The following is a 22,282-nucleotide window of genomic DNA, read 5'->3' as shown; positions in this document are numbered from 1 at the left end:
TTGAAAATAGCCTATTAGACCAGGGTTTACAAGCATTTTTGTTCATACTCTCTGTAAGGTAGAAGGGAGGTCATTGTGAAATTTATTGTTGCATTAGAAATGTGCTGTTTCTGTGCCCAGTGCAAGTCTGGTGCAAAGTGTAGTCTAAGAGTGCGCATGGGTGGAGTTTTCTTTCTTTAGGCATTTTTGTAGACGTTGCTGTTAGAAATGGGCGTTTGCGCCGTTGTGTGACTAAACACAGCCAACTTAAATCCCGACCAATCAAAGCGGCTCCCCTCATTGCCTTTAAATTCAGCGCAGGGGGGACGGAAAATGTTCTCACTGGAGTCCGTGCAGGTGATCGGCACGCGGGCACTTAGAGACCGCCTTCAACACACAATCGTGCGTCTGTGTGTGACAACAGCATCTGGATTAAATCCACCAAAGTCACGTTACATCACCTGCACCACAACTTAAACCTGGTTTCACCTGATCTAAACTCTAGTCTACTTTCCGTCACCAAATTGTGAGGTGCATCGGGCATGTGTAATACAAAATGCCGTCAGCTCACGTGTGCGTGTCTCTGAAAATTGGGCCCCCTAGAGTCATTAGCTGTCTTAATCCTGGTTTTATATCATAGGGACATTTGGGCGGCACAGTGGGAGTGGTTGGCATGTCTGCCTTCTAGTGATCGTGTAACCTCGAGCGTGATCCTGGGTTTGATTCTCGGCTCAGGCCCTACCGTGTGGAGAATGCATGTTCTCCAGGTGCATGTGTGGGTTTTCTCAACGTAATCTAGTTTCCGCCCTCATTCAAAATACTTACATTCATGTTTCATTCATGTTCATTGAAGACTGTGAATTTTAGATCGGTGTCAATGCTATTGTGAATGGTTGTACGTGTCTATACGTGCCTCGCAAGTGAGGATCCAGGGTTTGACCTGCAACTCGTCCAAATTCGGCTGAGATAAACTCCAACTCACCCACATCCTTAATAAGGACAGACATACATGTTGAATTCCTTCAGAGCCAGTCATGAGATTTTTTTTGTCATTACCCAATCATTGTATATCTTATGAGCTATATGTGTAATGTTTCAAAATAATGTCATTTACTCTATTTATAGTAATACCGGTAGTTTTGTTTCCCGCCACAAAGACTGGGTGATGTTGCATTTTTTTTAGGCGTCACTGACAGCCACATTAGAAAAGTTTGCTGCTGCTACTTTTATCATAACAGTAAATGCAGTTTTGTCCTTGGATGAAACAGTCTGACTTTTTATAGGCTCACAATTTGGCCATGAGGTTATAAAACTCTATAGGTTACATTAATACCACTGCCAAGAAGTTTCATGACATTTCAGCCGCAACTCAGAAATGAAAACTGAAGAGCATAACAGAATATTTGGTCTCTTGAGTTTGTAGTTATATACCAAATGGCTGTGCTCAGAGCGTGTCGCAAGGCCCTCAATTTTAGAGAATTTGCTGGGTGAAATTTATTTGTATAGCATTGCTTTGTTTTCCACCACTGTATAAAATGTATGTGCTTGGGACACAGTTTTGCTCTGATCTTTCAATTAGGAAGTCACAATACAATGACTGTAATCCTAAGAACATGCATCCTAGACGGGATTTGCTGTTGATTGGTTTTATTTGCTTCACGATATTACATAGTATAGCCTGTTTTATATTAAGACAGGCTTACTCCTATCATATTTAACAGGAAGTTGTATAATATATTAAATGGCAGCACAATGACTGAAATGCAAACTTTTCAAGGGCCTTTTAACTTTCACTCTTGTCACTATAGGGAGAAGATGGATCAGAAGGACAGAAGGGGGTCAACGGTGAGAAGGTAAGTGCCACTATCTCCAGCTGACTTATATTCCATGCATAGCATATCCGCCAGATCCAGCATCATCAGAGAATCAATTCTTATAGGCTTTTCATTTTCTGTGTGGTGCCCTGGGGCATGAGGAGCACAGCATAATTCACTGTGTGTCTGTTTTCTTGTGCCTGACATATTTGAAGTACATCTGAGTGTGTGCTAGCCCTCGGTGTCCTTCTGCAGTCAAACTAATTGATATGTGTGCTGCCATGGGCTTGGCATACTAATGGGCTAAACTAATTTCTCAAATTACTGTATGCCTCTTCTATGTCACTACAGGTTAAACTTTATTGCATGCTCACAAATTGAACTGCGGTGACTCGACTAGTGTGTCTACTGTAAGCCATATGGTCGCTACTTTATGAATTAGCTCCTTTAGAACTTTACAGAAGTTGTTTTTGCCTAGATCAGGTGAGAGCAACTTACATTTTAGTACCCATTAGCATGTTTAATGATAAACTGTTAGTTTACCCACTGAGGTACGATATAGATGGAGGCTGTGCAGATGGTCACTTTATTGTGGGTTGCCTGGCACACTCACAGTCATCAAAACATCTCCCTATTGAGAATATTTTTGTAACAGATTTTTTCAGTCTGGATATAGAAGAAATGCCCTAAATTGGATTTAAGAAAGATGTGCTATGGCAAGGTAAGGGTCGTCTCTACCTTGAAAAGCTGCCATGGAAACAAGAATTTCCCTTTTTTTTTTATTTATTTTTTTAATGAATAGTAAACTTCATCCTTCAGCCATTGCCAAATGATTCTCTATGCTCTAACTAGTTTTCTGATGTGTTTATGTTGCATTGCAGCTGGCCAGCAAGCTTAAGCCGGAGCAAATAAAAGTAGACAAATTATGGTTGTGCAGTAATCTTTGTGAAATGCAGGTTGAGGGACAAATGGCAAACAACAAAAGCTTAATTGTCAGGTTACAATTGTGAGTTTAAACATCAACACCGATCCATTGTGCCCAAAAGAAGCCAAAAAGAGCCGAAATAACTCAATTTTCAAAATGACCCAAGTATTGGATTGGTCCATTTTTGACTCAACGTTCTGGGTTGTTTTTTGCAGAAAATGACCAGATTTTTTTTTTTGTGCAAAGCCACCACAAAAACATGGGTTGTTTTGTAAAAAAACAACGCAAGAAGGTATGTCAAATTGACCCAATTCGTGGAACGGTCCGTGTTTGACCCAAATGTTTTTACAGTGTAATGTAATGCCGAGCACTGCATCTTACTGAGATATATTTCAAATGTGTTTACTCATTTGGCTACATGAGAGTGTCTGAATTCTATAGAATTTTGTCAGATAGATGAAGAGCACTTCTTCACCTCTTCAAATTACAGCCATAAAAATAAAGATATAATTAATACCTTAATCTCAAACAACTAAGAAAAAGAATGTTTGATTGAACTCTGGATTTCATTAGATTGTGCAGATGTCCAGTAAGTGTATGTTAATGCCACAATCCTTAGTATAACCAAAGTTCCAGTCTCCTGATTAATTAAGTTACATCCTTTTGTAAGGAATAAATCTCACTCTTTGGCAGATGATTTCACTTCTGTGTTCACCATCTGATAGTCACTCTGAACAGTGCTGGCTGCTTGCATTGTACATGAGTGTTTTACGACTGATGTGATCTCCTCAGCCCCTCCAGTTATTTCGATGAATATGAAGCCATGCCACAAGAGGAATGTATAACCTTGTCCGTCATCTTATCAGCTAGTATTAAATAAATCCTTCTTTCCTGAGTTGCTCCATAGTTTAAGTGAGTCACTTTAGCTGGAATGAGGCTGCCTACGCTTAATCAGTTAATCAACCACACTGATCTGTTTGAATAGATGTAATCTGATTAAAAAGACAGTTATGTTTAATTTGAGGTGACCTTAATTTAGAGAATTACCTTAATTAGTAGAAACTGATTGTTTTGTTAAAGTAACCTACATGATACACATAAAGTATTTATAATCAAATGGTGATACAAAGGAGGTTGCTTAGTGGCTAGCACTTTAGCACAACACACTGTATGCTTTTGTGTGTGTGTGTGGGTGTGTGTGTTTGTGTGTTAGGAGTGTACTAAAAAGGTATTTGAATTGAAACAAAAATCGGTTTTGTTTTAAAAGATGCAAGTGCATTGAATCGAACCGCATAGAATTTCACCACTTTAAAATACTTGCATATCAATCACTTTACATTACCCACTTTACATGACTGGTGAATATCTGAAAACCCAATTTATATTTCCTGAAAATTATTAATCTTAAATTTTTGTAGCAAAAATTGGAACACAAAATTTCAAGAAATGAATGGATTGTTAAATCATTCACAAATGTTCAATATGCGAGCCTTGGTTATTACTCTGTATACATCAAGACGGTATTCCATTTTTTGCCTAATGCGAACATGCTAATCGGGTGGTGATAGTTGTCATCATCCATTTTGATCAAACTCTTAAGTTACAAAGTCCTTCCCAGTTAACGGCATCATCAATAAATAGCAATTAAATCAAACCACACTATACGCAAAAAGTAAAAACATTTATTGTGACATAAGCGCAGCATATGAATAAATATATATTCCATATATATGTCATCTTCCACACCGCTTATCCTGGTTACACATTTTTTTTCTTTATTAGACGACATGATTTGAGTCAACCTATTTAACACCATGACCAACTACTATCTACTTGATCTGTCTCTTACTGTGATGAGCTCATGTTCCTTCTTAAAGCCTAAGTGTTATTTAAGGCTCAACTAGACATCTGAGAAGTGGGAATCTTATGTATGACCATGTGATCCAGGATCATTTTCACAGATACACATCCTATGGGAGAGTGCGGGAGAATGTGCGGCATGCAATCCAGCAACCACTTCCATCTGTGTATGCAGTACATGATGTTTGACAGAAGAGAGAAGTGCCAACGCAATTGATTCTTTGACCGTGATATTCCTACAGAATAGTACTTTATGTTTAGATCCCTGTGGTAAACTACTGTCATTCATGGGGAGTAATAGGCATGCTAATAAGGAGTATTTCCCAGCACTCCCTGTGATTGTTTTCACAGCAGGAGTGTGTGCGCGATGGTGTATCGCTGAGCAATGGAAAGGCACAAAAGGCATTTCCTGCTGCAACATCGCTGGCATTTGTGTGTCGGCACTCAAGTTATCTATGTTGCATGGGGATCTTGTTCCACTCTGCTTCGAAGGACCTGTCCTTTTGTGGGAACAATATTTCTTTGCTGGAATACTGGGAATATATAAAACAACTCCTACTCTAATTTAGCCTGTTTCCCAACAGACAGAGCTAGGTTTGTTGATGATTATAATGTATACAGTTGGAGAGACTTGCAATTATCCCCCTGCCCGCCAGACGGGGCACCGACCCCGAGCCGGTCCAGTCAGTGAAACGTATAAGTAAACATAATTACGCTGCATTTGTGGACCCCTGCTTGTGTGGCTTTAGTTGTCCCGGGCTGGGGAGTTGCCAGATTGTCTTGCAGCCCCACTGCTGCAGGAGTAACGAGACACAGTGGTGTGTGTAATTAGCAGGCGAGTGTACACACAGCTCCCCATAGTGTTCTGACCTTGTGCTGCAGCATAGTCACACAGACAGCACCCCTCACTACCTCCTGCTCGCCTTCATCCCACCATATACAGAACAGCAAAAGCCCACAGCTTGCAACAAAAGATATCAATGCCGCAAACTCAGCCCCTCATGTCCTTGTGCACCATAAGCATGCAAGTGAGGTTCTGCAAAAGAAGGCAGGTGCAACAAAAAGAAGAATTACAATTTTTTTTTCCAAGGTTGATCATAAGCTTCTATTTTTTTTTTTTTTTTTGTTCAAACAAGCTTGACACCTTCGTCCTTATTTTCGCAGACAGGCACATGTCCACTTGGCATGAAAACTGGCACATCTTCATTGTCACACACAGACGCACGAACAAGGGTGCAAGCCGATCTCCAAATGCCAACTTTACAGCGGCCAATTTTACATTGTGCAAGTGGAGATCTTCTTGCAGTTCCTTATAAACGTACTTGGCATGTGCCCATCTCCTGCATGGATTCCAGCGGGTCCGTTTGCTTTCCACCGTGCACCTCACATGAGCTGAATTTAAATGAAACGAGAGGAGCCGCTTCGATTGGCCGGGAATCAAGTCGGCTATGTTCACTCTCACAACGGTGCAAACGCCCCTGTCTAACAAAAACAAGAAAACTCCACACATGCGCACAGTTAAGGCCTACATAGCTAGACAAATCTGACATGCATGTGTGAGATGTAATACCATAATACCATACATATCATCGGCAGTGGTAGTCACTATTCGTCTTGGCTTGAAAAAGACAACCGGAAAGCTATTGGCGGGCGCAGAATATAAAAATGTAAACAAGTATGCCTTAAATTGGACCCGACTAAACATATAAATATATCAAAGAGTTTTTGTTTTTTCTTTTTAATTCAAATAGTTTAAGAATTGCAGCAATCCCTTCCATTTGATAAAGGGTAGTATATTAAAATGTCAGAAAAAGATTTAAAAACACCCATTTGCACTTCAGTGAATGAGTAGTCGAGTCACTGATGGTGTAGTGGTACACACGCCTGAGTTGTGTGCGGGCAGCGTGTGATCGGTTCCCTCTCAGTGACGGTGTCTGCGTGTGTGACCTGCGACTGGCTGGCGACCAGTTCGGGATGTAGTCTGACTTTCGCCTATTGTCAGCTGGGCTAGGCTCCAGCCCCTCCCCGCCACCCTGTACAGGATAAGCGGTTTGGAAGACACATGACAGATGAATGAGTTGTCAAGCAACAATTATACATTTGCTCATGTCATTTGGGATTATTGTCTAGTGAGCAGTTTAATACAGGTTGGTTGCTAGATGTGCGGCGCGGTGGTCGAGCGGCGAGAATGGGGGTTCAATATCGGGCTCCAGGCTTACATGTTTTCCTTGTCCTTGCGTAGGTTTTCCCTGGAAGCTCCAGCTTTCTCCCACATTCCAAAAGCATATTTCTTTGGTACATTGAAGACTCTAAATTGTCCATAGGTGTGAATTTGAATGTGAATTGTTGTTTGTCTATGTACCGTTGCAGACCAAGGTGTCCGACACCTCTCACCCAAAGTCAGATGGGTTAGGCTCCAGCTCACCCTCATGAGGATTAGTAGTAGACAAAATGGATGGATTAATGGATGGATGTTTGTTTTACATATGAGATAATAATGAAATTCATGAAACAATGACAATGAAGTTAATTAATGCTGTTAAATAAATGTCACCTATCACATTTAAAACTGTATTTTTTAAGCTATTGTTTAGTGCTGTATTATTCCAAACTAGCATCATTGAATGAATTCACAAAGCACAATGCACTTGATTTGAATGAATGTACCTATCACAAAGGCACACATGGCAAATGCGTGTTCTTAGCATTTGCAGTTTTAGTAAATTACAAACTGAATAGGTTCGTCTGGGCTTCTAATTAAGATCAATTTATATGAACATGTTGAAACTGTGTCTATTCTATATAAGCAATCAGTAATTTGCAGTAAGAAATAGGCTACAAGACAAAACTATTAATGGACACTTGATCAGGCCCACTGAAGAGATCTATTACGAGAGATACGGCAAAATACAAGAAGCTAGAGAAGCCAAGCCAATTAATATATCAGTATTAATAATGATGACTTGTATGGCTAATCATTTGTCTTTATTTGTTTCTATGCCTGACCATCTAAATGTTTTTATGTGAAACTGACCTGTGGTATAAAAGGTTGGGGACCAATATCACAGTGATCAAGACGTTGTCAAGCAAGTCTAGCGTCTGATAATCAGAAGTTAATATAATAACGGCATTCTTGCACATTTTAGCCTTAAAAATTGATTGAACATTGTTTTTAATGACACTGTGGAAGCAAGTTATTATTACTTTATGGCTGGAGTGAGTTTGTAAAAATCTTTAGGGTCAATGGTTTTAATTTGTTTTCAGCCCACAGATCTGTTTGACAATGACTGTCAGTCCCCAAAGTGTTTTTGTCCAAACAACAAAATGGCTGTTAAAGAATACCAATAACAAGACATCGTGTTCATATTACCACACCTTCTCAGCACAATAATGAGTGCAGGGCTGCTCATTACAGAAAGGTTGGCACTTTCCGATTAATCAAATTCGTTTCTGTAATTGACTAAACCTAGAGTTGTTTACGTGCTCGTTATCAAATTGAGCCTTGATCCCCAATACTCTTTCATTCCTACCACGTCGAGTAATAGCTTCACAAAGAAATTAGCTGCAGGATTCCCCCCGCGTGTTCACAGTGAAACATTTAAGTGCTTGGCCTGTCAATTTGAATTTGGCTCTCAATGTTTATGATGAGAACACTTTTGATTTACAGCCACATAAATGTGGGCATGTAAAAAGACTCACATTTTGAAAATCATGACAAAATCATTGCAGCCGAAATAAGTTGGTGTTGGTGGTGATACCAACAATTCTTTTCCACCTTTGTGGATACGAACGTTTGGGATTTGAACGACACTATTTCAGCAGAGGCTTGCAGGCAATAGAGAATAAGTTAGTCGCATCTCTGGTAGAGCCAGACTTATGTAATAAGGATAGGATATGCCATCATCTTTTGCATATACTATTAATTGCCCCTCTAGCGCTTCATTTAACCATGACAAATGATTGTGTTTTTGCGGCCCTTCTCGCATTCCCCATTCCTCTTGTACCCTTTCCTCTCTCCTAACTTATTTAGGAGACTCGCCTTTACCGGCCTGAATGTGTCACACCTAACGAAGCTTGCTAACAATTTACCCTGTCAATACGCGTCAAGACTCATCCATCAGCAATTGCTCCCCATCCCAGCTGTCTCTCTCATTTCATGCCTGTGAGGCTTGACTTTGCTCAGTCCAATCCACTGGTTGTATGTGTAAAAGCAATTATATAAACGGTTCTTGACAGGAAGGAAACAGGCGGAAAGGGTCAAGGATTGACACTCTGTAAGTGACCGGATTGTGGTTCTTCTTGCTGCTTACTGGTCCATGCTTTGGCACCATGTCCACTGTTGTTATCTTAACTCATTCATTACCAGACATTTTCAGTCCCTCTTCCAACCTTCACGTTTGAAAACATTTATAAGAATTAAAAAGAAGTTCCTAAGGTTGAATGGCTGGACTGTGAAAAGACATATAAAAATGTCTTTGGGATTGTTTGGATGTGTCTCAATGTGTACTTTTCTTACCTGCGTTGTCATTAAGTGACATATTCAGATAGTATGAGGTGGTGACCTATGACAACATTGTGTCAAATGCTTTATGCGTATCAGCGGCTCCGATTCAGAAAACAGGTCAGCCGTGATTGGTCGTTGTGAGCAGTTGTGATGTCATTTTTCAGTCGACAGAAGACAAAATGGCCGTCCCCAGAGATGGCTAAAAACGAGTGCATTTTGCTGCTTAACTTATATTCCGCAAACACAAAATTAATCAGAATGCCGTGTTTCAACTAGTGGGCCTGCTGGGAACATATTCTTGAAAAAAATATGTTTGGGTTGACTTCCGCTTTAAGCCCTTTCTTCTTAAACATGGTATGGAGAAACAAGCGCTGTCACGCATGCATGAGATAAGCATCACAATACTGACATAAAATAACAATTTCTTCTTAATTGAACCGCCTTCAAACATACTGACGATACATGTCAGCGAAAATCATGCAACTCATATGTTTTCCTTCTCAGGGTCCAACAGGTGACCCCGGACCCGTTGGTCCCAAGGGACAAAAAGTGAGTGTTTTTGCCACACTTAGCCTAGCAAAACTACACCAAAAAATATTTTGTCGAGTAAAAATGATTGCTTCAGAGTAGGGTTGGGCACAATTTGATTTTAGAGGATCCCGGTTCCTTGTTTGGATTCCATTTCCAAATGATTCTTAAGTTAAGTCATGTTTGTGCCTCACTGTGCAGGCATGACAAATCAACCCACACTTAATTCAAGGGTTACATTGGTTGTAACATTTGGATCGCGCATGAATCAATTAGTCATGCCAGAAGAGTGGGGCACAGGGACAATATGTTAAAGAGGCCATTGTTACATTTTTGCTTGTCACTTTTTGAGCTGAGTTTGATAAACGGACTCTGTGCATAATGCATGTGTAACGCAGTAACGGATGCCCGCTCGTGCAGTGAAAATTCCGTTCGTCAAACTTCACTCCTTGAGAGCTTTTAAAGTAGTCGCAGCTTGTGGGTTAGCAGCCCGGGCTCTTATCTGCTAGTTGGCCCACTCGACTCTCAACCCTGGGGATGGTGGTAATGTGGATTCGACCCTCGGGCAGGATCGGGCCAGATGACTGCCGTCACATATGCGTTCCAAAATAGAATGAGTTACTGAATTTTGGTTTGACTAGAGTGACGTTAAATGATCTCAGACACCACGCTATCATTGTACTAATGAAGATTAATGTAACTGCAGCAATGCTACTACATCACCTGCAAATACTTGTTTACGACACTGCTAGAGGAGCATGGATATAAACAACATTGTACATTACAAAAAATTACAATGTACACACCAACATTGCATGTTTTTCAAACTGAATTTTGAATGGTATTTTCCCATTAGATATATTGTATTTTTTTTAATCTTTTATCCATATAGCTGTTTTCTCTATAAAATATGTATTTTACCAATAAATGGAGAAAGCATTACAGAAAATTGCCATTTATTTCCTGTAATTTTAAGAAAAAAATACTATATTGATTAAATTTACATATTGTTGTCAGGATATAGAATTGCCTATATCGGAATACAGAAGTTTGTCCATATAGCATAGCACTATGCAGGGACATTGTTTGTATTATCATGTAATAATAATAATGATAATGATAATAATAACAATAATAATAATAATGCTCATGGTAATAATAAAAACATGACTGGTATGATCACATCAATTGTACTATTTCAGTCCGTCGCTGATTGAGAAACGATAAGGGAAGCGATAAGGAATTGGAGCCATAAGCATTATCAATGTTAGGACTGTACCTCAGTTAGAACTCACAGATAATAGTACTAAGGTAAATGACTACTGTATTTCGCTGGCGTTGGGAAAATCATCACGACACCCAAAAAACGGCATGTTTGTTCAAAGAGTAATATTACATCATCAAAGAAAGCAAGCCGTTTTCAGCAATTTAGATTGATCAGGATTCCCGACACATCGTATATTCAAATAAAATGACAAACTGAATAATATGAAGTTCAGATCTTCCTATAGACAACCACAATTATGCCATTCTTGATACTGTATGTGTGGGCACTTACACTGCCATCTTGTGGTCTCAGAAGAGTATTACATACTACAGTCAAAATACAGTATACAAAATACAGTACAATACAATACAAAAAACTAAAAGATGATGCTTAGTTTTTATTCTAATTAGGTCCCAATAAGCCCAAATAGCAAAAAGAAGTAAAAAATGCATGTAAAAAACAGCTTGGGCTTTAGGAGGTTAATAATCATTTACTAAAAATTTAAAAGTATATATTTCATGACTCTCTCTGGGTGGGCAGTGTGTCAATCTGGTTGGGCCTGTGAACACCGAGGCCCAACCATGGCTCCGCCCCTGATCAGTAATCTGTAAAAATAACACCCACATGTGCGAATTGACCAATTGTATAGATTTGTAAAATTTACTGGTTTCGACCTGACTCAGATGATTTCTATATTAACTGCAATGTTTGTAATTGACACATTCAAAACAGCTCTATTATAGTGTCTGAAAAATGCATCCTTCAATTTATTGTTGAATTGGCAATTGATTTGCATTAAAACATTTGCATTTCATCGTGCATATAGTGACATCCAGAAGAGCTGAACTGTATAAAAAATCCTGATAAAGTGAATAAACATTCAGGTATTATTTTGATAATGTTTCTTATCATATTCTATAACTTAATCAGATATGAAGAGTGATCTGTTCCTTCTTTTTAATTTTCATCCTAGAATAGCAATTTTTATCCTTGTATGTTATATAATTAGTTGACATATTATTATTATTATTTATTTATTTATTTTTAAATGTTCCTCCCTTATTGAAGCGTTATGACTGTTGTCTTTTGGGAGAGCTCACCACGTGTGCAATGTTATGTCTGCACACCTTGAAGTTCTAATTAGGTTGGTGAGTCTAAAACAGAGAACCCCAGGGGGTCTTATCATACTGATGTGGAATTGGGAGAAGTTAAACTTGTTTTTTCCAGTGAAGCTGTCAAAAACAGGCGAATTCGGAAGCATAAAGTAATGATAAACCCCTTGAATGGTCCACAGCAGGCTTCTTTTCAAATGTGATATTCACTCAGATATAAGGCATAGATATAAACTAAAAGCACCAATGTATCTTTCATTCAGTTTGAGATCCAACCGATTTTGTTCAGGGTGTTCTACAGCACATTTGGACATGTGTTGAAAGGGGAAGATCTCCAGAAATGTCGGACAGTGTATGAGGAGCAAACAAAGTGAGAGAAGCAAAATCATGAGCAAATAATGGTTATATTTCGTTGCGTTGCTGTCAAAACATAGTTTTTCCACAACCACCTCCATGTCAACAACGCTATCGTAACTGTCCATTGTTAATGTGGTAAAGCTTTCACACTCTTATAGTACCACTTTACTTGTTTTAAAATGTCACATTTAATGGCACGAGCCAATCTGTCCTGTCTGACTGTGCAAACGTCTTTTTGACGTTTCCATCTCCCCACACACTGTAAATACCAATTAATGGGCTTTTCTTTTGTGCATATGTTGAGCTATTACTCCAGTTTTATTCTAACTGACATTACAGTTTGATAGCAGAGATTATAGTTGAATGTAAAAAAAGCCTTAATGATATTTTTTTCATTAGTGTGGCACTATTCTCGTATGCCATTGTCGTATTCCATTCACCATTGATTGAAATTTGATTACATATTATTGTCTTGGTCCACAGGGTGATAGTGGTCTTCCTGGAGGTCCAGGGCTGCCTGTAAGTTCACAATTCAGTACTTCTATCTCATAATGTTGCCTTTACAAAATGTTGTCTTATTTTATGCATAAAGGCTGTTATAGCTAAAAAGGGGATCAAGTCAGTTTCTTTGATTTTCACTCTCTGTAACTGTACATTTTTTCACTCCTTTACATTCCTATACTATTGCTGGGGGGGAGATGTCCAACTTTAGACTAGCAACGGAGGTTGATTATCGAGTAGCAATTGGGCGGCGACTGCGTTCATGAAGTATCGATACTAAGGGTGTGTTTGGAAATTTACTCTGAGCATGCTCTGCTCCACCTCAACCGTTCGGAAACTCACAAGCGTTGTTGGAATGTGCCTTTCGGGTGGTGAAGGTGCCCGAACTGCTCTGTGGCCACTCTGACTAGGGAAACGGAGCATCAGACAGGACAAGAAGAGAGCCCTAGTGACACTGAACATCTCAAGAACATTAAATAACATTAAATTATCGTTATCTACAGGTTAGTACAAGCTAGATGTAAGGGGTGTGGGCTGACTTGGGGGATTTGAACGGATCTGACAACAAAACATTCATGAATTTAAAGAAAAGGAGCCTGCTCTGCCTCTTGGAACACTCAGAGTCAGTGTCGTGTTCGGGTGTCAGATTGAATTTCCCAGTTCACACTAATGACTGAATGAAAAGAGTACATGTGTCACTTGCACAATTATTAATTACTGCTGTTCCTGAACTCCAATATTGCATTGTAAAAGTCAAAATCAAATCAAAGTTCATGTTAATCATTATTATTTTACAGTTTAATTTAAAATTATCTGTATTATTTATAATTTAACCATTATTTGTTTGCTTGTCTGTCCTGGTCACAAAATTATATGATTCATTTGACAAAGTAATTATGTCATTTTGTTTAATTCTTCCATATTTATTTTAATTCATGTTATGTCAATTATTTATTTGTGCTGCAATTGGCTGGTGACCAGTTCAGTGTGTACCCTGCCTCTCGCCCAAGAGCAGCTGGAATAGGCTCCAGCATGCTTACGTCCTATGTATGGATAAGCAGTTCAGAGAATGGATGAATGGACGGATATTTATTTTCATATTCTTAAGTCATTCATAAGTCATTCACACTTATCTCATTTAATTATTTTGAATATTGTCACTGTCCTGTGAAAAACACTTATGTCCATTTTTTGCTAAGTTCTTATTTTTACGTGAATGGTGTTTCCGCATGACAGTTATTGCATTAACGAATAAGTACTCAACACGTCACCATTTTTAGCAGTAAATATTTCCAAAGGTACCAAAGGCGAGTAAAGACACATCTCATAATGGGCAAGCGTAAAGAGCTGTCTTAAGACCATCGCAAAGTCATTGTTGCAAAAACATAAAGATGGCAATGGTTACATGCACATTACCCAAGCATCCGAATGTTCCAGTGAGCACGGTTGGGGAGATAATATGTAAGCAGAAAGCCAATCATACCACCGTATCAGGTGCTCCTCGCACGTTTTCTGACAGAGGAGTGCAAAGAATAATCAGATGAGTTGTCCAAGAGCCGAGGACAACCTGTGGAGAGCTTAAAAAAGTCCTAGAATTTGCAGGTACTGTTGTCACAAAGAAAACCATGAGTAATGCACTCCGCCACCATAGCCTGTAGGCCGCTCACCACGCAAGACCCCATTCTTGAAAAAAAAAGCATGTCAAAGCTCGTTTGAGGTTTGCTGAACATTTGGACAAGCCAGTTAAATACCAGGAGAATATAGTCTGGTCTGATGAGAGCAGAATTGAGCTGTTTGGATACCATAATGGACACCATGTTTGGAGATGAAATGGCACTGCACATCACCCTAAAAACAGCATACCAACAGTGAAATTCAGCGGTGGGAACATGAGGGTGTGGGGATGCTTTTTAGCAAATGGTAAACTTCACATTATTGAAGGAAAGATGAATGAGCAAATGTACTGAGAAAGTCTTGACAAAATTCTACTGCCATCTACGAAGATGATGAAAATGGAACGAGGGTGGACATTCCAGCAGGATAATGATCCAAAACATATTGCCAAGGAAACTCTCAATTAGTTGCAAAGAAAAAAAAATAAAGCTGCTCGAAATAGCCCAGCCAATCACCTGGTGTGAATCCAATTGAAAATCTATGGAAAGAACTTAAACTCAAGGTCCATAAAAGAAGCCCACAGAACCTTCAAGATTTGAAGACTGTTTGTTTGGAGGAATTGGCCAAAATCGCACCAGAGCAATGCATGTATCAAGTTTCTTCATACAAGAGGCATCTTGAAGCTGTCATTGCAAACAAGTTATTTTGGACAAAGTATTAAATAAATATTAATTGGGGTATTTAATACCTTTTCTCTGTGTCAATTCAAAATATTACACACAACTAACTTAATTTCTGATCTTATTTGTTCGGCTTTCTTTGCATGTATGGATTACTTGGGTTGTTTACAACATCTGGTGAAAATGTCATGTCAATTGCACCTTTGGAAATATATTTAGTGATAAAAGTCGTGATGTGTTAATTGATTATTTCAGCCGCTGGATGTGTTTTTCACAGGACAGCGACGATGTACTAGTGTTCAAATTCAAGTGTGCCTTCAGACGTTTGTTCTTTTACGTATAAAAATCAAAGCTGAAAATTAAGTCATGTAATTTGTTATCACTAATATGTTATGAAAAATATTCAAATATGTAAATGGTCATTTACTGTCATGTGTCTTATTGAGCGAAAAAAATCACACAAAGTATCAGTCTCGGTATCAATCATAGTTGCCCCAACAAGTCGTCGCTATTATATAGAATCAAAATTGTCTGGTTTCACCCATCACAACTGGAAAGAAATACACAATGTGTCATCTTATAATTGACTCTTTACATAACGTTTGAATTTAAACAAATTATTTGAAGTGAAAAACTTGAAAATTGACATTCGCATTCCTAAAGGGCAGCTCAGAGAATAGATTGACACTTTTGAAAACTGACAAAATGTCTCTCATAGATTCATTTAGTTACATGCTGAGTATGCAAGCTTAAAAACATCAAGGCTTCGCCGGATGCACCATTGTACATGTGTCAAATGAATGAGCTGTGACTGACTGTCATGAAGCTTGTAGCCTCAAGTGTCTTTAAGCTGTTAGTCATCTTGTTAACTTTCCAATTCTGAACAAGGCCTCTGACTAATTCGGAGGACACGGGCTGGGGGCGTCCATTTCGGCAGCTGTTTCCAAGAAAAGTCAACAGCTTTTGACTCTTGGATGCCAATTGAAACACAACACCGTTCCTTTGGCTTGTATTTGAAAACTGAGACATTTTGTTTGGCCTTGTGTCCATTTTGTGGCCCGGCTGAGGATGAACGCCTGTTTTCTTTTTCCGGGTGGTGGGCATCAGGCTGTCTGGGGACTTGTAATAACCATGCTCCTACTTATCTTAGGGTCATGGAGGCCAAGGCCAATTACCATTTGTGTTGCCTTAGTGAGACTTTCCAACTTGTCATCATCTATGTAAAGTTATACATACAAAAGTATTAAGACACTCCTCTTAATGAACCGTTTTTTAAACATAAGTCACATTATTATTTCCATTTCACATCCTGAAGGTGTAATAACCAGATGTCTAAATATTTTGTTTATCATCTATGAAAATATTACCTATGTAATCATAATGACGGTCTCGTTTTGTTTTTTGTTTTTTTGACTCTTAGGCTGTCAACGAATGCCACAAAGGAGATCAGGTAATTGACTTTATTTTCCTGAAAATTGCAAAGCATGATGGTTTTAATTGAAAATGTTAATAGATTAATTCATTTTTTTGTTTCTCTGTACACATTTTTCTTTCTTTCCTTTTTTTTTATTCAGGGCCCGCGTGGTGACAAAGGAGAGAAGGTAACTGATTAAACATCACATATCCAATGAAATGAAATATGAAGTATGAATGCGCATGCATACACATGCCGCCTTCTACAGAAATCAAACACAGCAATTAACTTTAACGGACAAATTGGATCTGTAAAGTATTTGCAAATCAATTATGAATCAACCAAGGCTGTAGTTGAAGTCTTTTAAAAATGGTGGAAAGTTTTATGCAATTATATACCGGTCTGCAGTATTTTAATGACAAACATCGATTCATGGTAGCATTCTCTCTAGTTGTCCACTGGCCTGTCAAAAGTCTTTCTGCATTGCCTTTTTTCCAATAAGCAATATTATAATTTATTCCTCCAATCCATATTTTCCCCTCAGGGGCTGGATGGTGTGCCTGGCCAGCCAGGGGAACCAGGCGAGGAGGGCAAAAGGGTGAGTAAACACAAACAGTCATCACTTGTATGGCTGGGCTCGTGCTTGAACCGATTTTTGAGGGGAAGGCTGGGTGGGACCTTTGTGGTGAAACAGCCAAACAGCAGCTGAGTTGTTGTATTTATTTTGTGGGGAATGAAGATGACATGTGTGCTCCAGTGGTCACACAAGAACAACAGCAAAACGGACAGCAACAAACACAGGCGACATGATGATGAATGAAACGCCGGCATGACCAAGAAGTAGCAGATAGTTACAGCTTGAATGGCAGCATATACCGTATGATTGACTCCCACTGGGTTACTTTGGTGGACTGTTTTTATTTTGGGACAGTGACGGTTTGTAATAGGTCGTATTGAGTCCCATGATTTTCATTTGGGAATGTTTTACTTTATTCAAAGTTTTATTTTATATTCAATACAGAGTGTGGATTAAGTTGTGAATCCTTCCTTCACCAGTCCAGAATATGACACATTTTCAATATGCATGCTAAAACAGTCTAAGCATTTGTATTTGTATTGATATACTTACAGCTTATCTGTCTGACATCAATTTTCTGACAGTTCTCTGTTATGTGGCATTTTTATATGACATGTATTTATGAACCCTAGGAATTCCAGCTAGTGTCCATGCAAATGTGTCACATGATCGGAAAAAATCTGAGCACGTCATATTTGCGGGTTTGCTTGGTCGAGTTTGTGGCAAAAGTGGAGGACCCAAGCAGTGAAGAAGCGAAGCGAGGCAAGGCAAGAGTGCAGGATGTGCTGAAAATATTTATGACAAAAAATGGAAAACAAAAAATACTACTAATTAAGCCCATAAATCATGATACACTATAGTGGCGCAGCTTGATGAGTTTAAAGAGTGGCAGTCATCCCATGTGCAAAATTTGGCAGGTAGAGCATTACAAAAAAGAAAAAAAGAAACATAATATGTAGTATTAGACAAAGTCTTGAGAAAAAGAATAATTTAAAAGTTGCAATCGTCACCTTGACAGCATCTGCTGTCTTCTACCCTTCTCCCTGAGACACAGTGTCTGTCTTTGAGGTCTACAGTAATTTCCTTCTTAGATTACCTCTGCATTATGTGTGTATGTATCTCGTGATTGTATCTCCAAAGGGAAAAGACTCAATACTAGACAGGTTCGAAGGGTTATCCGCCCTGGGCGTCTGAGCAATTCATTTGCCCTATATCTGTTAGATTAAAATAACATTTTTGTTTCAATTGTTCATTTTTTTTATATAAATCACATTGGGTATTGTACTTGAGAACATTGTGATTGGATGATAAATGCAAGTTTGAAATGAAAGGACATACAGAAAGATTAAGGAGTACAGTGGTATAGTTTTATTGGTATGTAGCCAACCCAAGTAGTTAGTGTCTTGCCATTTTTTTAAATCTACAAAAGCCACTGGAGATACAAAGTACCACTAACTGAAATTAGATAATGGTGATGCCATGTTAAATAATGACATCACACTGGGTTGAATGCTTTCCTGACAGCAGGAATGTTATTATCCCAGCTGACATGCACCCTCCAAGGACAGGTGATGTCCTTTTGTTTTAAGCATCATTAACTTGGCATGAATACCACTGCTGCTGTTCCCAAAATAGACACTTAAGGATATTCTTGTTTACAGAGAATGGACAAAACAGCACTTAACAGTTGGCTTTCCTTCAAGTAAAATGGGAAATATGTAGCAGGATCTAGCAGCATTATGTAGGCCAGGCAAATGTTTCCAGATTAAGAAAAAGCCAAACTGACGCATAAGCCTTGAGACATCTGGACACAGGTATATCAAGAATGCCAGCCTTCTGTTTTCAACCCAAATGTGTTCCAACAGCATTAACAATTTATGAGCTTTCATCAGCTGTGTTATCTAAACAGCACTAAATCTGTTTCTACAGAGTGTTTGTGGTCAGCACAATTGGCTTTATTTTTTGAGGCAGTACTATTACGGTAGTACTTCACTAATGAAGTATTTTAATTAACCTCTTTACCCGGAGTGATTTGGAAAAGTACATTTTGGCACTTTTGTCCTCTTTTGTCCACTTTCCTAATTGTCTACAAGTCAAAATTGTCAACTGTTCATTATTTCTGTATCGCGAAGTAGCAACACAATTATTGTGACATTACATTCATGGTACCGTAATTCACATTCATGGTACCGTAATTCACGGTGCTACCTCCGCTGCAGTTCTGTTTTTTGCAAGTACAACACAATTAAATATTGTGTTTGTAACTGCATTTTTAGTTTTTGTTTTAGTTTTAGTTTTCAACATGGCCTAAAATGTAGTCTCATCAATTTTGAAGTTGTGAGTTGTGATTCATTCCCTCATATTTTCATTATAATGGAAAAGACTGAATTTATCTTGTGATTGGATCTTCATTTGTTTTGTTGAACAACGTAGTACATATGCAGTAGCATAAACAACGTCTCATCACATACACTGTTTAAGCCCCTATCCCACTCAGCTGCGAACATTTACCAGTGTTTTTGAAAGCAGCGCATGTTGTTTTCACATCAGAATTCGTCAGGGTTCGGTCAATGTCGCAAATGTTCGTAAAACGTTTTCCAGACGTTCGCCAACAGTTTTAGTGATTTTTCTTGTCGCAAGGAAATTTTGACCATGTTCAATTCAAAAGTTTGAACATTTTCAAAATTTCCTTGCATAACCATATAAATGTAGTATCCCCTTAAAATTATTCAACACACAGCCATTCATATTCATACCTCCTGCCACATAAATGAGTGCATCCCTGCATCCCATGAGTGCAGCATAATGACTAACACCATACAACGGTTCCACTCAGACATGATAACAACCTCGAACCCACCTCAGAGCCAATCACTGCCTTACTAAATAGGTGAGGGTAAAGGTGATGGACTGGCCAAGAATGTGTCCTGGCTTGAACCCCATTTAGCATCTGTGCGGCGTCCTCAAACAGAAAGTTAGTCCAGTCGAAGTTTATTTGTCCACGATTTCCCTTAATCACAAAAGAGGCTTAAAGGGCATCACAGGCCACAAAAAGATCAACGATCAGTGGAAGGTTGTTGAGTACAACGTCTCTAACATCCACCAGCTATCTGATGATATCACAGAGGAGTGGAAAGTCAAGTCAAATTTATTTATATAGCCCTTAATCACAAGAAAGTCTCAATGGGCTTCACATGCCCACAATTGAGAAATATTAACAACATCCCCTGATCTTAACCCCCAGCAGGGCAAGTGGGAAAAAAAAGGATTTCAGTTGTAACCTGTGGCAATCTGGTGAACTCCATGCCAAAGAGGGTTAAGGCAGCAGGACATTTTTACTGAGGGGTGTAGACTATCCACATTAACCCAGCCTATAGGTGACTCAAGATCCAAATGTGCAATCATTGGTCACTTTGCAAAAACTTCACTATATTTTTTATCCGGCTTTCGAGCTATGGTTTCTGATGACTGTTAATGTTAATGTGCTGTGATTTCTGATTATTCTTAGCTTTAGGAGTCACGTGTCACCACAGATTTGCCGACCAACCTGCGCGTAGCCTGACAGCCTGTTTTAGTAGAGTGGACGTGTATCATTATCAGGGGATCACTTGTAGTCGAGCTGATACAACAAGAGACTCTCACCTAATTAGTGACTCTTGCCAACTCTTGCAACTCATTGGTTCAGCTAAAAGTCATAGCCGCGCCAAAATGACACAGAATATTTTGACGGGTGCTGACCTGACCACACCACATCTTTCATAAAATAGCCGGCAGTGGGAAGCTTTCACAAGGCCTTACATTCAAGTCAGACCATCTCTTACACTGTCCACTTCAATTTATTGCAGAGGGAAATAAGACCACTCTAAGCCACTTAAGAGTTGCTTCAAGGAGATGTGGAGGACATTGTGGTTGGGGACATGGTGCCCGTGTCCCCCTTCTCCCATAATTTGAGGTTTAAAGAAGCATATACTATACAGCAAAGGACAGTCATCCAAAGTCTAACACAGAATCTGGATTTTATCTTATTATCATGACGGATGACCACTCCAGTTGGTCGGGGTAGAGGTAAGGGCCTCTCCAATTGTCTAGAAATTTATGAGAATGTACAGTATAGCCCCCACATTTCACACTGCCATTAATGGGGATGCGGCTTGTTTTTTATCTATATTGGAACAAAGTGGTACATAATGGCAGCCAAACACAAAGACTTTGGGAGTGCATGAAACAAAGTAGCTGAAGATTGGGAGGCATGATCGTCTGCGAAGTTCCGTATTGCTATCACCACATTTTCAGTATGGTTTGAGTCGGGGTAAAGAATGACGCTATTTAGTTAAATTGTTCCAGTGAGTAACAGTGTGCTCATACAGCATACGGGGCTGACAAGTGTAAGGCTGACAGGCAGATGAGGAAAAAAGATGAGTGGTAAAAAAACAATCTCACCCAGAAATCCCCTCAAAATAATCATGACCTTTCAATGTGAGAATTGCCTTAAGAACTGGTCAGTTGGTTGAGTTCCCTTCTCTTAAAATTTGTCAAAGCCATGTCAACAAATGTACCGGTCTTTTTATGATTTTTCAGGCTTTTACCCATGTGCAAACTGTGTTTTATGTTCACTAAAATCTGACATTTAGGAGAACTCCAACCAGAGTAAAGAGTTTGCAGTTTAGACAGTAAATGGTCAAACTGGTCAAATGCTGGGATCCGCACAGATTTGCCATTATTGTTGCCCTTTTAAGGAATTATTATCTTTGTGTTTCTGACTAGCTACAAAACAGTAATGGTTTGTAATGGCATTGACGGGAACTAAGATTTGTGTAAAGTATCTGTTGTAAAAATACCATAGAGCAAAAAACATACGTTGGCATAGTTTCTGTGGGAGCTGCACCTATTTTTCAACACTGCATTGTGACTAAGAGATCAAGTCGTGTTTGCATACACTCTTGAGGTGACATTTCATGGTGAAAATGTTTGGAAACATATTGTAGCAAAATATTCTTGGTACCAAACTAGACTGACAAGCCATGCTTGGTTGTTGCATGTGCTTCCTTAAGGCTAAATACACAAGAATGTCAAACTTCATTTCACAGGTTTCCTAACAACTGTTTGCTAGTTGGCACAGAATAGTGGTGGTTCAGTCATATTGTATTCAC

The 22,282-nt window shown here is 39.0% G+C and overlaps 1 protein-coding gene across 4 annotated transcripts in view; it reads left to right on the top strand.

Moving 5' to 3' along the window:
- Positions 1-22,282, top strand: part of LOC147139788 (uncharacterized) — a 115,596-nt gene that overhangs the window by 26,661 nt on the left and 66,653 nt on the right. For 3 of the 4 annotated variants that reach the window (XM_086045159.1, XM_086045160.1, XM_086045158.1), the window contains exons 12-17: positions 1,788-1,832; positions 9,587-9,631; positions 12,830-12,865; positions 16,562-16,591; positions 16,716-16,742; positions 17,100-17,153. In XM_086045159.1, the coding sequence (XP_085901285.1) occupies positions 1,788-1,832; positions 9,587-9,631; positions 12,830-12,865; positions 16,562-16,591; positions 16,716-16,742; positions 17,100-17,153 (237 nt within the window). The remainder of the gene's footprint in view (positions 1-1,787; positions 1,833-9,586; positions 9,632-12,829; positions 12,866-16,561; positions 16,592-16,715; positions 16,743-17,099; positions 17,154-22,282) is intronic. The other variant, XM_086045161.1, reaches the window with a different exon arrangement.

The sequence above is a fragment of the Filicampus tigris genome, chromosome 11 (genome assembly GCF_054856515.1).
Source record: "Filicampus tigris isolate MCC_2025a chromosome 11, RoL_Ftig_1.0, whole genome shotgun sequence".
NCBI classification, from domain to species: domain Eukaryota; kingdom Metazoa; phylum Chordata; class Actinopteri; order Syngnathiformes; family Syngnathidae; genus Filicampus; species Filicampus tigris.
This window is presented reverse-complemented; position numbering and strand designations above follow the sequence as displayed.